Source organism: Montipora foliosa, chromosome 4 (assembly GCF_036669935.1).
Source record: "Montipora foliosa isolate CH-2021 chromosome 4, ASM3666993v2, whole genome shotgun sequence".
NCBI lineage: Eukaryota > Metazoa > Cnidaria > Anthozoa > Scleractinia > Acroporidae > Montipora > Montipora foliosa.
The window spans coordinates 5,782,670-5,797,669 of NC_090872.1; the positions used below are offsets into that span (position 1 = coordinate 5,782,670).

Below are 15,000 nucleotides of genomic sequence, written 5' to 3' on the forward strand. Positions count from 1 at the left end.
AATACAATGTACATTGCCCACTCTATTTTGTAAATTTTATCACAATAGGTTAATTAACACTTCCTTCCATACTGAAGTACAAGGCATATTTAGCTGTTCAGACCTTTTCCAGGTCTTCTGCTTATTAGTGATAAGCAAGGAATTGCCTCACGCATTCTGCAATCTTTGTGCCCTTAAACTGCATGTGCTAATGTATCAATATATTCTCTGCAACTTTCTTTCAACCCTTCACCACTAACCATAAGCAGGTGTAATCTAGCTGTTTCAAAAATGTTAAGATAAGGGCCAAATTTTATGAGGGGGTCGTTTAGAATCAACTAAGAAATAATGAATATGGGATAAGAAAAGCCATCTTTGATTTTTCTTCAGACTAACAAAGGACCTACAAGAGCTATGGGTTACTAGGATCTGTGCAATAAAAGCCTGTGAACTTTGGATCTTTTACAACAAAAGAAGAAATACATTTAAAATTGTTTTGGGATAAGTAATATATTTACTCAGATTTGATACAAAATGCCTTAAGTATGAAGTTACAAGACATTTACAATGATTATGTACAGATTTATAAATGGTGACTTCTGTGCTTTGTCGGTCGAGTGTCAAGTAGAAAAATAATCAATGACCGTTTTACATGCATGCATATTTTTTTGCTCCAAGCTAAGTGGATTACAATGTAAGTAAGAGGGGTTGCTGAGAGTATAAAATATAAATTAATATGCAGACAGATTTTAAAAAAAAATTGTGACAATGAGCTAACACTTATCAAACTACTTCACAAAAATGACTATATACCTTTCTTCTCATATTAGCTCAGAATCGTATAGAACAGGCACAATTTTTGTTATAGAAGTAGCTTTTTCCTTAGACTAAATCATTGCTTCCAAGCAGGGTTCAGTCCCTTGTTTCAAAGTAATTCAATGTAGAACAGCAGTAAGTTCATTCAATAGCAGACAATACCATTGCACACAATGCAAAAACTTGCAGCTCAGTTTAGTATCAAGCAAATTTAAGACAGCCTCAAGAAGAAAAAAGGGGAGAAAATGTACTAAAAATCATAGAGCTTTTAGTGCAGTCTGGTGTTTAGTATTCCATATGAAAAATAAAATAAAATACCATCAAAATAATTTGCATTTGGACTTTCCCTGAAAAGTGGTTTACTGCATTCAACTCTTGAAATTAGCATTTATTGGAAAAGTCGACCTCATTACCTGATTTATTTTCACTCTTTTTTTTTCATTTTATGCTTTTTCCTTATGCAAGCCACCTGTTAGATATTTTTTATCACTTCTTGTTTTAATTAAAGACAAAAGTGAAGTCATCTGAAGCGATGTTAGTGCTGTCCGGTTAAGTCATTAGAAGTTGTCATAGCCCAGATTGGTGCTGACTTTGCTTTGACAAGCATGGTCCTTGGTCTTTGTGTGGGCTGGAAACTGTATATAACAAGTAGGCACTTTTCTCCCAAGTTTACCCACTGCAGCTTTCACATGCACCAGGATTTTTTAATGAGCAAGCAAGGGCTTCTTCGTTCTCCTTTTTGCTCTTGGCTGTCTTCTTCAGAGACTCTTGATCCACAGTGAACTGAATTGCACTAGCTGCAGGGCGGGTACGAAGGTAATACATTCCTGTTTTGAGGCCCTAAGAAAATTACAACAGTATTAGCAAGAAACGTTTATATAATATCTGCTGTCTGATTGGTCAAATTGGCTCAGCATTGAGCACGGGAAGTCACAAACTTAAACTTAAGCCAACCAACACCCAGGTATCTCAGAGGGAAATTACACTATTACCTCCACCAGTAGTTGCTTTGTCAGGTTGAATCATATTTAAGTAAGTTAACTTTATTTATAGAGGGTAGCACATAACTTATTTCTGATACCTGAGCCAGATCATCAAACACTTTGGCTGTTTTCACAAAGGACTTAAGACTTATTTGTTTAAACTTGCCTTTAGTTAACAATTTATACTTTACATTTATTTCCTTTTTAATTATTACGTAATTTATTTTTAATTTGTATTTTTTAAATCATATAGTAGCTATTGTAAAGCACTATGAAGTAGTCAACTCAGCCTCTATATAAATGCTTATTATTATTATTATTATTATTATTATTATTATTATTATTATTATTACTATTATTATTATAAACCGGTGGCCCTTTATTCAGAGGGCAATTGATAATTGTTAGGTTATATTTAAATTGTTGAACCTACTGCCCAGTGAGATGGTGTCAGAACTCACAGCTCTCCAAGGTTCTTGCCACCCAATGGTACAAGCATCTGACCAGTGACAGGGAGAGACACTTCCAGTTGTCATAAATCTTCTAACACATCGATCTTTTCAGAAGTGTGTTGACTTTCAAGCTTACGTTTGCTATGAATGCTATGATAAATCTCTCTATCGTGGAAAGGCTGAAAAAACCCTCAGTGTTTATAGATTAGGAAATGTAGTGTTCAGTGTCTTGATTTGACCTATTGGTTGTGAAGGTATTATTTTTGATTTTGCTTTCTTGTTATTACAACGGTAGCAATGAAATAATAATAAGGTATAATTATAAGGTAATTATTCACATTTACCTTTTTCCAGCCATAGAAATGCATACTTGTCAGTTTGTAATTGTCAGGTTGAGCAAAGAAAACGTTGAAGGATTGGCTCTGGTCGATGAAGGCTCCCCTGTCAGCAGCCATATCAATGAGTGCCTTCTGAGAGATTTCCCAGACTGTCTTGTACAGTGGCTTGAGATCATCTGGAATCTCCTCCATGTGCTATGGAATTGAAAGTAGAAAATGGTAAATGACAAAGCAGAGAAAACCTGATTATCCTAAGCAGTCTCACAAGGACACAAATTTAAAAGGTAAGTGAAAGCACCCAGCATCCAAATTTGTGATTTGTAGAAATGATGAATTAAGGTTGGCAAGCACTTTTATCAGAGAAGCTAATGGAGTGGAGTTACAGGATACAGTTGGTTTTTTCTTTTAACCAACTGTATCCTTGGCTCAATCTGGATTGAAGGGCCAAACAATGTAATGTGACCAAGTACTGTGGAAAAAGGTTTGGCACTGACTCTTGATATTTTTATTTTATTTTTTTGAAAATGTCAAGAGTCAGTGGCAAACCTTTTTCCATAGAACTTATGACATCTCCTGACTACACTTTTCTCCATTTTTAAACATGTAGTGTGACTTCTTAGCTCTAATAAGACTTTTTTTTAACCGACTTAAATGGCTTACAACTGAATTTCTAGGGACTGAAAATTTAACATTTTTTCTCTATCAACACCATCCTCTCGTTCTGACACCATTGCCCAACTTGAATAAACTGGCGTCCAGTCCTTGTGTGATTCAAGGCTTAGTTCTTGCATGGTTGCAAACATTCTCGTTCACAGATCCCTTTGTTTCCCTTAGGCGGGTGGGGCCTTCGCACGAGAAAGCAAAGGGCTCTGGAGATGTAGGAAATTCAAATTAATTCTTTTCATTGGTTAGTTCTCATGCGAAGGCCCAGCTGGCTAAGAGAAACAATGGGATCTAGGAACGAGAATGGGTTGAGAAACAAAACAGAAGACTCAAAGTCAAGAACTCTAAGAAAACTATGTCCAAAACATGGAGGTTTGGATCAACTTTAGGCCTAGAGTTTGAATAATGAATATCTTATTTTCAAGACCAGAGTTTGTGTCATTCCTATGAAACAAACCTGAATAGATCCATTAGCAGCCACCAGCTTGTTTTTTAGCGTTTCATTCCAGAGTTTCCGCTCAGTCAAGTCCTTCAACAGATGATGATTTACAATCTACAAAATTAAGTATAATACTATTGATATATTTACATGGTGTATGCATGGAATAATAATAAATTATTTACATGTATATCACAAACAGACTCTTTCATCAGCAAAACAAAGTAGAATCCTATTGCAGACGAGAGAATATTATTAAAATTCTTCCGTATTAAAAAGAGGACACAAGAGAAGAACTGAAAAACATGTTGACAATTCCACAGAGACAAACACGCAAATGGAGTTGCACTACTTATCATACTTGGACTGGAAGAGATGGAAACAATAAGATTGTTTGATGATTTATTTTACCTGGAATTCCCCAGAAAGTACACGCCTTGTGTAGATGTTACTTGTGTAAGGTTCAAAAGACTCATTATTTCCAAGGATCTGTGCAGTAGATGCTGTTGGCATTGGTGCAACCAGCAGACTGTTTCTTAATCCATATCTGCAAAATACAAAGTTTCATCTATGCTGTGCTGACAATAAGAGGCAGCTAAGTTGACTACTTGAATTGACAGGCACAGTCAAAAAATACAAAGTGTGGATTACAGGTATATTTCCAGACAAGAAAGAAAGCTGTGTGTAACGTAAGACTGGATTTTTACTCGTTACATCGTACTCCTGAGATAACATTACAATGCTCTACCAACTAAGGGCTGAGGTCATAATTATCTGCTGAGAGCACAGAAGCGCAACATTACGTGGGTGCAAGGAGCAAGGATGGCACAGTCAGTTAGTCTGCAGCCATGGTGCAAGAGGTCCCAATTTCGATCCCCCGATCTCACATTCTTGTTTCAACTTCTTTCCTTTCAGTGTAGCTTAAGTAGCTTTAAACACCCGTAAAATGGAGCACTGATGGAGAGGAGCTGGGGGGAGGGGGGAGTAAAATGAGTGCACCGTTGACCTCAGGTTTCTCAGTTGAATTACTGTTACAAGTTATGGACCTTAAATAATTATGGTTGCTTTACTTTATGGATTCTTAGCATCATAATATTTTGAATAACTGTTTAAGGGGATGTATCCTTGTGAGGTTTCTTTCATGACAGTCGCTAAAAATAATTATGTATTTAATTACCGGTATTTAGTGCAATATAAAATTTACTGGAAGATTAAACAAATTTTATCGTCACAATTCCATTTTGGTTGACTGATTAGCAGGAGCACTAATCACAATAATAAATACTGTCATTAGTACTTCAGCCGATCAGCATCCAAATTGATCATCCAGTGTCTTGATTTAAAAATGTAGAATTCTCTCTGGATCAACTCTTTTCTTGCCTCGAACTCCCGCGGAAGTTGCTGTATAATGATGTTCAAGAAAACTATCAAATTTGGGAGCTTACTTAATAAAAAACAACTGCTATTTTAGAGTGCATTTCCTTTAGTTGAATACTTTATTTATCTACTTAACACATTAAACCTACGTCGGAATTAAGCGTTTTCCTGACAGATTGGCCTGGTTATGGAAATTTCCAATCAAACACAAATTAAAATCCGAAAATTGGTTTTGCCGTGGAATTTATTTAAGTTTCTCGACATGGATTTTAGATTAAAGAAATCCGTAGTGCAATCTGTTTCTGAATTTTGTATTCGATTGGAAATCCGAAAGATCAAACTTTGAAGATAAATCGGTATTTCTCAATCTAACGCACAATTAATTTGTGTTCTCTTCTCTAGGAAAAATACACGCAGTCTGTGTGTATGAATAACAAAAGATGTGCCGCACATTGAAATTAAACTTGTGTTTCGCATGTGTATTTCACATGTATTTTGCGTGTAAAGACGGCATATTGCATGCATGCGTGTAAGTGCTGCTATTTCTGCGGCCTGTACTGTACAAACCTCCTGACCAAGAATTAGTTGATTAATTTTCATACTTTTTAATATCTGCCTTGAGTGCTGCCCAGTCCCACAAATCAGTCGGGGTTACACCCCAGAGATCATATTGAAGTTTCTGTCGAGATAGAGAGCAGAACCAATATTTAGTTTTAAGAGTCACGCTCAGTGGAGCTGTCACTGATTATGCAATGACAATGTTAACATTGACAAAAACATCAATTCAAAATACACATGTATATAACTGGCTGTTGTAAGTTGCACAATGTAACTAAAGTTCTGTAACAAACATGTAAACAGTTGAACTCAGTACATGTTGCCAGGATGGAATTTCCTTCATTCTGCTAAGTGAAACTTGTTTCTGTAAACAGACTTTGGCTTAATGCTATTGAAGAAAGGGGTGGGGAGGCCAACAAATGTAAAAAACTTACTGAAACTCCATGAAATAATCAAGACGTGGACCTTACCCCATGACTTGCAGGTGAACCTTCATATGTCTCGTAAGGTCCGTTTTCCTTGGCTAACTGGCATGATGCCTTTAACACAAACAAGATTTGACTCAGTACCTTTGCTACAGCTATACATACAACTTACAAGCACAGCAGATTTTACTAAACAGAAACAAAATCAGTTTACCTTTAAAGCTCCATAGTAAATTGTCTCAAATATTTTTCTGTTCAGTTCTTTGGCTTCATTGCTTTCAAATGGGTACCTCAGCAAAATAAAGGCATCAGCCATGCCCTGGAAGATAAAACAAACTTCATTGTCAACAATCCTTTTGTCTTCTTAACAAAAAATAATGTGAGAGGATTTGTGAAAGTATAACAGATGTATGAATAAATGATGTATCAGCACTCGAAGCTGTGAAAAATTGGTCGCCATGGCAACTAGAAATAAATTTTTGCCAAGGTGGCCAATTTGGCAACTGTTCTGGCGTGGAAGTGGTGTTGTGATAATCAGCATATTTTTTTAAACTCTACATCCAGACAAAATGAAAAGGCTTGATAATATACCTACAGAAACATAGTCCATTATTAATTTCTTTAATTTGCAAATCTTACAGTTCTCTTCTTTCTCTATGTGTATGAAGAGTTGAGAGCGATCGTAGGGCGGCCATCTGTCTCAAAATGGTCAGCAGTTCTTTCCTTCACATAATACTCCACAGTGTGTCATTGAGGGAAAATGGCGACCAATGTATTTGGCAACCTTTCTGTGAAAGGTCACCAAAAGGCGACTTAAAAAAAAAAAAGAGCTTCGAGCGCTGTATATGAAAGTGAATCAGATGTGAAGCCATTGATCCATTTTGCAAAACAGTTCTTTTTTTTTCTTTATGAATCAAGTAACAGTGTTATAAGATTTGTACCTGCACACCAATACCAATTGGCCTGTGTCTCTTGTTGGACCTTTCAGCCTGACAACAAAAACAACTATGAGATGATGCTTGAATTAAATATCAAAAGGCATGTTTTAAGTGTGTTCGCGATATTGACGCATGGATGGTCGTTAATAAATTAAAATTGAACAGGGACAAGACTGAACTACTTGTCTTGAATGCTCATCATCGTCCGCACCCCCACTGGAGTCAGTTGCAGTTTCTAATGAAGTAATCATCCCTTCAATTTCAGCTAGGAACATTGGAGTTCTCTTTGACTCTGATATGAGCATGGAGCAACACGTCACCGCGGTGGCTAAATCAGCACTTTATCATTTAAGAAACATGTTGCATTAGATAATACATTAGTTTTCACACCGCTGAAATTTTAATGCATGCATTTGTTACATCTAGGTTAGATTTTTGTAATTCTCTTTTATGCGGAATTCCTCAACATGTTCTCAAAAGACTTCGATCAGTTCAGAATAGAGCAGCAAGGGTTGTCACCTTAATGGGCAAAAGGGAACACATTACACCTATTTTGGAAAGACTTCACTTTATAGTTACCAGTTGAACAACATGATATTTTTAAGATATTGTTAGTAACTTTTAAGGGGTTAAATAATCTTGTTCCAACTTATTTCTCCAATTTAGTTAAACCGTACGTACCACATAGGAACCTTAGATCCCTTAATACCAATCGTCTCGTCAGTATGTCCTACAATTTAAGAATGTATGGTTATAGAGCCTTCTCATCCACAGCCCCTGCTCTGTGGCATGATTTACCCCAGAATATAAGATCCTGTGGTTGTCTCATTCAATTTAAACGTTTAGTTAAAACTTATCTTTTTAAGAAGGCTTTTAATTTATGATTATCCATGATTATCCTAGGAACATTGATCCTATATTTTCTTTTACTTATTTTTATTTGATTTTATTTATATATTTTTAACAATATTGTAAATTTTATGGCACACATTAGCTTGGTTTTATTTTTAAAATGTTTTAAATTGTTGTAAAGTGCCATTGGACAGTGATGGAAATGGCGCTATAGAAGAAAAAGGTTATTATTATTATTATTATTATTATTATTATTATTATTAATTTTATGTTCAGTTTTGACTCAGAAATATTAGTGCCAGTATTATTATTATTATTAATTTGAAACTTACAGGAGGATAAGCCTTTGCACTCAAAATACTGCACAGAATTGAAAAAGGATGAGAAGAATCAAACTCACGAACGGTAGTCTGTACTGAGTGACTGGTCTGTAGTACTGGCACAAATATTTCTGAGTCAAAACTGAACATAAAATTGTTGACAGCTGGGATATTCTAACATTTTGTTTTCTTTTATTTTAGCAAATGTCAAAGTAAAAAAGGCCTGCAGTGTCTGATGTGCAATTGCAATATTCTAGATTACATAACATTGTTTAAGTTAATAAGTGATGTTACAGCTGTACGCTCTAGTCACATATAGGATTAAGGACTTTTTTGCCAACAGGTGTAGACGGGATTCGCAAGTTGTAGCATTTTTGTACTAATGATGCTAATAAACAGTAGGCAAGTGAACTGAGCCGTATTGCTGTTTCATCTGTATGCAGGAATGGAGAACGCATGTTTTATGAGTCAAATGAGTCATGAGTCAATGGACTCACAGTCAATATAGCAATAATTTGTTGATTAAGCCTAAGCCCTCGTTTCAGTGATTAGGCCTAAGCACTCTCTGAAATTTTAGCTTTCATTTTATGGTTTAATTAACTGCACTAACTCGTTGACTCATAAATACTTGACACTCGCAGGAATGTTGTAAGCAACTTTCTGTATTTGGTACAGGTGTAACTTGATAAAATCATTGACAAAATTACATCTGAGCATTAAACAAAAAATTTAAGGTATTAACATAAAGACCTGAACTGGGCCAAGGAAAGTTATTCGTTAATTATACACACCTCCTTCACTGGATAATAGTTAACGTCGATGATCTTGTTTAGGTTACGAGTAACAACCTTTGAAAGCAAAAAATGCAAAAACGTGACCAAAACTGCATGAAATGCTCTTTTAACTCATACCCAACAGCCACAAATGTTTTATTTATCAATATCTGATACAGATTTCTCTTTATTTACCTAAATGTTTCTTTTGATTTTCCCTGTTAAAATGTTGTGATTCACCAAAAATACCTAGACTAAGTGTGCATTAACGCTTAAATGCTGATGTTTAATAAGTCATATACAATATTTGCGTCATATCTGTATCCCATTTACAAACTCTCGGCAAGACCTGTCACTCATATTGTATATATTACTTCAAGATCCATGAACTGAAATGTTACCCCTCAACCAAAAGGAGATAAATCGTCAATAAGACACAGCCTAAGAAAAGTACAGTGCAACCTCCATTCAAGGGACACCTGGTACCCTAGGGACCAGGGTAGGTGTCCCCTGAATAGAGGTTGGGTAAAGTCAGAAATTTTTCCAGGCCCAAATTATGTGTGCCCTGAATGGAGGTGTCCTAAAGGAGAGGTTCCATTGTATTTATAAATGACTCTCTGACACTTTCAGAAATACTCAAAAACTATATAGTTAGCATCTTTTGGGTTGACCAGTACTTGTTATAGGAAGTGCAATGACAAGAGTCCTGTTGTCATGTCATCAGGGAGTTGTTGAGCAGAAAAAACAAACTAGGTGTCCCTTTCTACTCTTACCTGGGTGACCTCACACAGTTTTTGAAAATCAAACCGAGGTGGAGTTTCATCACTCACAAATTTATTGAGTGCAACAGAAGCCAAGTTACAAACAGCAACCTTAAAATGGAAACAAGGAAGATTGAAAAGGGTTTGTTGTTGGTTTTCATCAATTAACTTGATGGCTTGGAGCATTACAGAGTGAGCAAAAGGTGGGCATGCTTCAGTGTATCCAGATTGTTCAGTAAGTGCTCTGATGTTGTTGAATTCAGTTAAGTTATTTAATAATGTAACTGTATGCCATATACCTTCAGAGGATAAAGTGTGATACTTAAATTATATGGCAATATGCCTCAAGGAATTTATTTTGCTCTCAATATTTGGTACAGTTTAAACATGATTGATAGATTAAAAAAAGTTAATTACTCCTGATATCATATGCATTGAGCTGAACGTACTGTAACATCACAAAACCCAACACAGATAATATCTTTCAAAAAAATCAACAGGGATTGAAATGCTATTATTTGGTTCCAGAAAATATCCATATCCCACCATGGAGGGAATTTCACTTACATGTAGGACCCCCACCTCCCTGGATTTTCCATATTTGTTAGGAAATGACACCTACTATTTTTTGTTTCATTCAAGACGTTTTGCCTGGTGTTTAAACCTTCATCATTTGAAATGTTAACGTTAGTACATAATCAAAAAAACATCATGTCAAACATGCACTGTGGAAAATTCCGCATTAGTCTCACACTACATTTTCTTGAAACTTCATGCAGAATTCCTCAGCATGCACTTGAACATGCTGTTTTTTAAATCATGTGTAGTAACAATGGTATTTCAACTGATGAGGGTTCAAGCACCACCCAAGGCATCTTCAACAAAAAATAAGTCAGTGGCAAATCATTATCTTACAATGTTAGCGTCTGACTACATGCACCACTGCTCTATTTTTTAAACTCTTTTCAATGGTGGTGCATTTCTGTTCTTTATCCAATCCTAAGGGCACAACGTAGAACGTACACCAGCTATTCTTGATCCAATCGTTATGTATAATAATTTTTATGTTAAATAGTTGGTTTCCAGCTCTACCAATGATAGCTAGCCCTTTATATTACATTCACTAGCTATAATGCCAACAATCTCAAGATTACCTCATCTGGACTTGAATACTCTACAATTTCAGTACAGAGATTGCTGCATTTGATTGTCCCAAGATTCTTATAAAAAGAAAAGCTTTCAGTTAATGAAGGTAATTACCAAATTCATATTAAAATAATGTGTTTGCTAAAATAGGTAAAAAATAAGCTTACCACTAGAAGCACATGACATTGAAAGCGTGTAACTCTGGTTAAGAGCTGGGTTTCTTTTTAGCGTAAAATTTCGTTATTTGGATGTAACATATCTCGCGCATTTTCCCGCATCAATCTCATTTTTGTCCATATTTGTATATAAAATTAGTGTCCTAAAATCAACAGCTTTGTTGCAAGGAAAAGAGTTGCAAGTTACATGCTTCAAAGGTCATGTGCTTCTTCTTACCAATCTAAAATACAGTCATGCAAAAACATCCTGTGACTTGTCAATTGTTCATATGACCCTTTCACCACAAGGCCCTGATTATTATTGTTTAAACTTCTCGCCTTATTTTAGACATTCATGGCTTAAGATGGTTATTAGATTGCTTGTAAGTGGCTGTAGATGTTTGTGAGATAGTTGTAGGTGGTTTTAGGTCGTTCCATGTGGTAGAAACTACGGAAATTTCAATTAAATTTAATGTCCTGACAAAACTTTAACCCGAGGTACTTCATCCATGTCACCTTGGATTAATCATTCAATTTGCAGTCTAAATTAAAGAGACTCAAATACACATTTTAACCCTTCAAAATCGTATATGCAGCTATTTTGTAGGCTTGTCCCTCTCCCGCACTCACTGCCAACGATACAACAGCTTTTGTCTCACAATATTGTGCATGCTGATAACACAGCTTTTGTCTACTGTGGATGACGTATTCTTATCTTTGGATACAATGTTCAAAGAGATAGTAGGTGCAATGAAAATAAGCTCATGATGCACAAGGGAAAGTGTGAATTAAGCTATGATTCTTTCCAGGAATTTCATTGGTCCTTTTCAACAAGTGAGCTGGTGTCATAATTTTTCTTTTGAAATTACTGATGTGGCAGTCTCTTGGATCATTAATTGATAGCAAGCTGACATAAGACAACTATGTAGTAAAAGTCATTACATCATTTGCTGCTCAACTGCGTATGGTTAAGACGAATTGGATATTTGCCAGCAGAACAAAAAGCAGCCTCGATGTCAGTATGACAAACCGGTAAGTACCCTGGGTTTGAGAGTGTTGCTGACGGGAAAACAACACAACCGTAAGCTACACAGCCTAGACACAGCTTACTTTAGCTTTAGTTCTTCAGAAATTGGCAAGAACTTTGGCAAATCCTTGCCAACGTTATCTCATTACAATGCATACCTGCTGATTGCTTTTCCTGTTGCATGCATCTTTATATAGCATATAGGGAGTACCAGTTTCTGTTTGTGCCTCCAAGATTGCAAACCACAACTTCTGAGCCTTGATCTGCCTGCGAAACTTTCCCTGTTGCTCATAGCTGTTTTGAGATTAAATCATGAACATAAAAGTAAGGTTTGAAAGAAAGATGGTAGCTAGTATACTGCCAGTGACCAGCTTCTAATGAAAACCCTGGGATTGTCAGGGCCATGAAGCAGCTCACGATTTTGGGCCCAAGGCAAACATGGTAGCCTCCATACGATCCATGTCTGATGTAGCAGAACTGATGTAATCTTTGCAGAATAGCGAGATGGAGAGAGTAGAACTAGTCCTGAAGGGCACCCTGAGGGGAACATACAAAACTACTGCTTACCTTTCATAAAGCTTGTCAAATTTCTCTCCCCAACAATCTTGTAAACCAGGACACTCATTGGGACACATCAATGACCACATCCCATCAGCTTCACAACGCCGCATGAAAAGATCAGGGATCCACAATGCGTAGAACAAGTCTCTGGCTCGCTGCAGTGCAAAAAAGTGCAGCCAATAACTTACAACTTGCCCCATTGCCACACATTTAAGTAAGTCAATTCATTGCACAGAAATCATACCTGTTCCTCTTTTCCTGTATTTTTCTTTAAGTCCAAGAAATCAAAAATGTCATTGTGCCATGGTTCTAAGTACACAGCAAAGGCACCAGGACGCTTGTTTCCTCCCTGATCAACATATCTTGCAGTAGCATTATAAACACGTAACATGGGAACAAGGCCATTTGAAACTCCATTGGTCTAAAGAAGAATGATTTAAAGATAAATTGTAAAATAGTTTTTTTTAGAGGTACAACCTACTTCAAGAACGAGGCATTTTGGTGTCTCCCTGTCACTATATAGTCCAATGAAAATTATTAACATTTGAATTAGAATATATGGCAGTTTAAGTTTGATGAATAAGTAATGCCAGTTAAAAATTAATCAATGCTGGCAAATTAACAATGGAACAGTGTGACACTGATGTCATGTTCTTGCATTAGCATTACTTAAATAAAAGGCTGTATGATATCTTCTTTTAATCAAAAGTTAAAATGGTTTTGGAGTAACTGGTTGTACATTAACACCAACAAAAAAAGCTTAACAGCCTCATTATTGGGAAATTAGCCACAATTACAAAAATTTCACATCAGAAACTGGATTAATAATACATGTATATGTGTACTTGATCAACCAATTACTATTACCAACTGTTAGCAGATGTAAGGCTAAGGATTATCAAGGGCCCTTGTAAAAAATCTTGACTTTTCTTTTGGATTTGAGGTTGAGGCAGTTCGATGTTTGCATCTTGTAAACATACATGTAAACTATAGTAGAAAAAGTACAAGCTATGGATTAAAGCAGCTGTCAGTAATAAGACTACCAACACAACCCAGATACCAGTACATGGCACTTACCCCAGCAATATAGCTTCCAGAAGCTCTTATGTTATGTACATTGAGACCAATTCCGCCAGCAGACTTGGAAATTTTAGCACATGTAGTCAGTGTTTCATAAATACCATCAATGCTATCGTCTGTCATGGTCAGGAGGAAACAACTTGATAACTGTGGCTTGCATGTTCCAGAATTAAACAGAGTGGGAGATGCATGTGTGAACCACTTCTCGGACATTAGGTTGTAAGTTTCAATAGCAGCTCTAATATCATGTTGATGAATGCCGACTGAAACTCTCATGAGCATGTGTTGGGGTCGCTCAGCGACTTTACCATTTATTTTCAGCAGGTAGGACCTCATCAGAGTCTACAAACATGACAAAGTGGTATTTGTTGTCATTTTTCAGGAGTTATAGTTGTGAATGTTGCAATTGACGACTACAGATCCCCCAAAAAAATAATAATTCAAAGAGACTTAAAAAGAAGGCAGGGGCTTTGAGGAATATCAGGAAGGGTAGTTTTACTCAGACAGAAGCCTGTTATAGGAGTGACTGAAATAATATTGATGATATGCCTTCTTCCTACCTGTTCCCTTTGTCACTGAATTGTATTACACATTATTTAATTAATCATTGCTGGACAAATTAGCTAAGAGCAAACCAAGTGAGCCAATTACCTGATCCCCTCTGCTTACCTTAAAACCAAAGTAGTTATAATGATAATCACGATCATAAATAATGGCAGAGTTGAGAGTCTGAAAAAAAAAAGAGGAAAAACGAAGGATTTTGTAGTCTCAAGTGTTGACAAGAATCATTACAATGTTGTTAGGTAATTATCTGAAGTTAATGCACAAGTGGCAAGAATCATGAAAAACTATATTATATTGTCACTAGACTTACATCAGCATTTGCCATAATGATCTCGTAGATTTCCTTTGAGATAAGTGGAGAATGCTTCCCATTCTTTGGGTTCACATACTCGTACAAGTCAGTCATGACCTCTGTGAAATGATGTGCAAAATATTAAGTAACTATGAGGCTACCAAGATTGTGTTGCCCAAAAGCTACATTGTATATGTCAGAACTTCAACTGGTGTTCTCATGAATTAAGAAACTAAATCAACCACAAGGACAGATTGGCATTGAACTACAACCTCTGATGAATAGCCTAAGGACAACAATGTACATGTAACACCAGTTTTCATTTCAGTTTCAACACTACCAGTGGAATTATATCTCAACCTTGGGCCATATAATGTACCGTCCAGTAACAAATTTATGGGACAATTTGTTAAAAACAACCTTACCACTAAAAACTTTTTTGGTTTCCTTGTGAAGGTTAGAAACTTCAAGTCTGGCTGCCAGTACAGCATAATCAGGGTG

At 36.2% G+C, this 15,000-nt stretch overlaps 1 protein-coding gene and 1 long non-coding RNA gene across 2 annotated transcripts in view; one reads left to right on the plus strand and one right to left on the minus strand.

Moving 5' to 3' along the window:
- The window catches only part of LOC137999628 (uncharacterized), a 10,735-nt gene extending 2,184 nt beyond the window's left edge, over positions 1 to 8,551 (plus strand). The window contains exons 2-3 of the long non-coding RNA XR_011122985.1: positions 370 to 2,852; positions 8,342 to 8,551. This is a non-coding gene — a long non-coding RNA (uncharacterized lncRNA). The remainder of the gene's footprint in view (positions 1 to 369; positions 2,853 to 8,341) is intronic.
- Positions 471 to 15,000, minus strand: part of LOC137999627 (ribonucleoside-diphosphate reductase large subunit-like) — a 15,727-nt gene continuing 1,197 nt past the window's right edge. Inside the window, exons 3-20 of the mRNA XM_068845450.1 lie at positions 14,925 to 15,000; positions 14,518 to 14,618; positions 14,313 to 14,372; positions 13,641 to 13,985; positions 12,808 to 12,984; positions 12,570 to 12,718; positions 12,161 to 12,296; positions 10,829 to 10,894; positions 9,687 to 9,785; positions 8,932 to 8,988; positions 6,972 to 7,019; positions 6,245 to 6,349; positions 6,076 to 6,144; positions 5,650 to 5,726; positions 4,082 to 4,217; positions 3,689 to 3,784; positions 2,575 to 2,763; positions 471 to 1,635 (exon numbers count right to left, since the gene is read on the minus strand). The exon at positions 14,925 to 15,000 is cut by the window's right edge and continues 102 nt beyond it. Of these exons, the coding sequence (XP_068701551.1) occupies positions 1,465 to 1,635; positions 2,575 to 2,763; positions 3,689 to 3,784; positions 4,082 to 4,217; positions 5,650 to 5,726; positions 6,076 to 6,144; positions 6,245 to 6,349; positions 6,972 to 7,019; positions 8,932 to 8,988; positions 9,687 to 9,785; positions 10,829 to 10,894; positions 12,161 to 12,296; positions 12,570 to 12,718; positions 12,808 to 12,984; positions 13,641 to 13,985; positions 14,313 to 14,372; positions 14,518 to 14,618; positions 14,925 to 15,000 (2,157 nt within the window). The 3' untranslated portion in view covers positions 471 to 1,464. The remainder of the gene's footprint in view (positions 1,636 to 2,574; positions 2,764 to 3,688; positions 3,785 to 4,081; positions 4,218 to 5,649; positions 5,727 to 6,075; positions 6,145 to 6,244; positions 6,350 to 6,971; positions 7,020 to 8,931; positions 8,989 to 9,686; positions 9,786 to 10,828; positions 10,895 to 12,160; positions 12,297 to 12,569; positions 12,719 to 12,807; positions 12,985 to 13,640; positions 13,986 to 14,312; positions 14,373 to 14,517; positions 14,619 to 14,924) is intronic.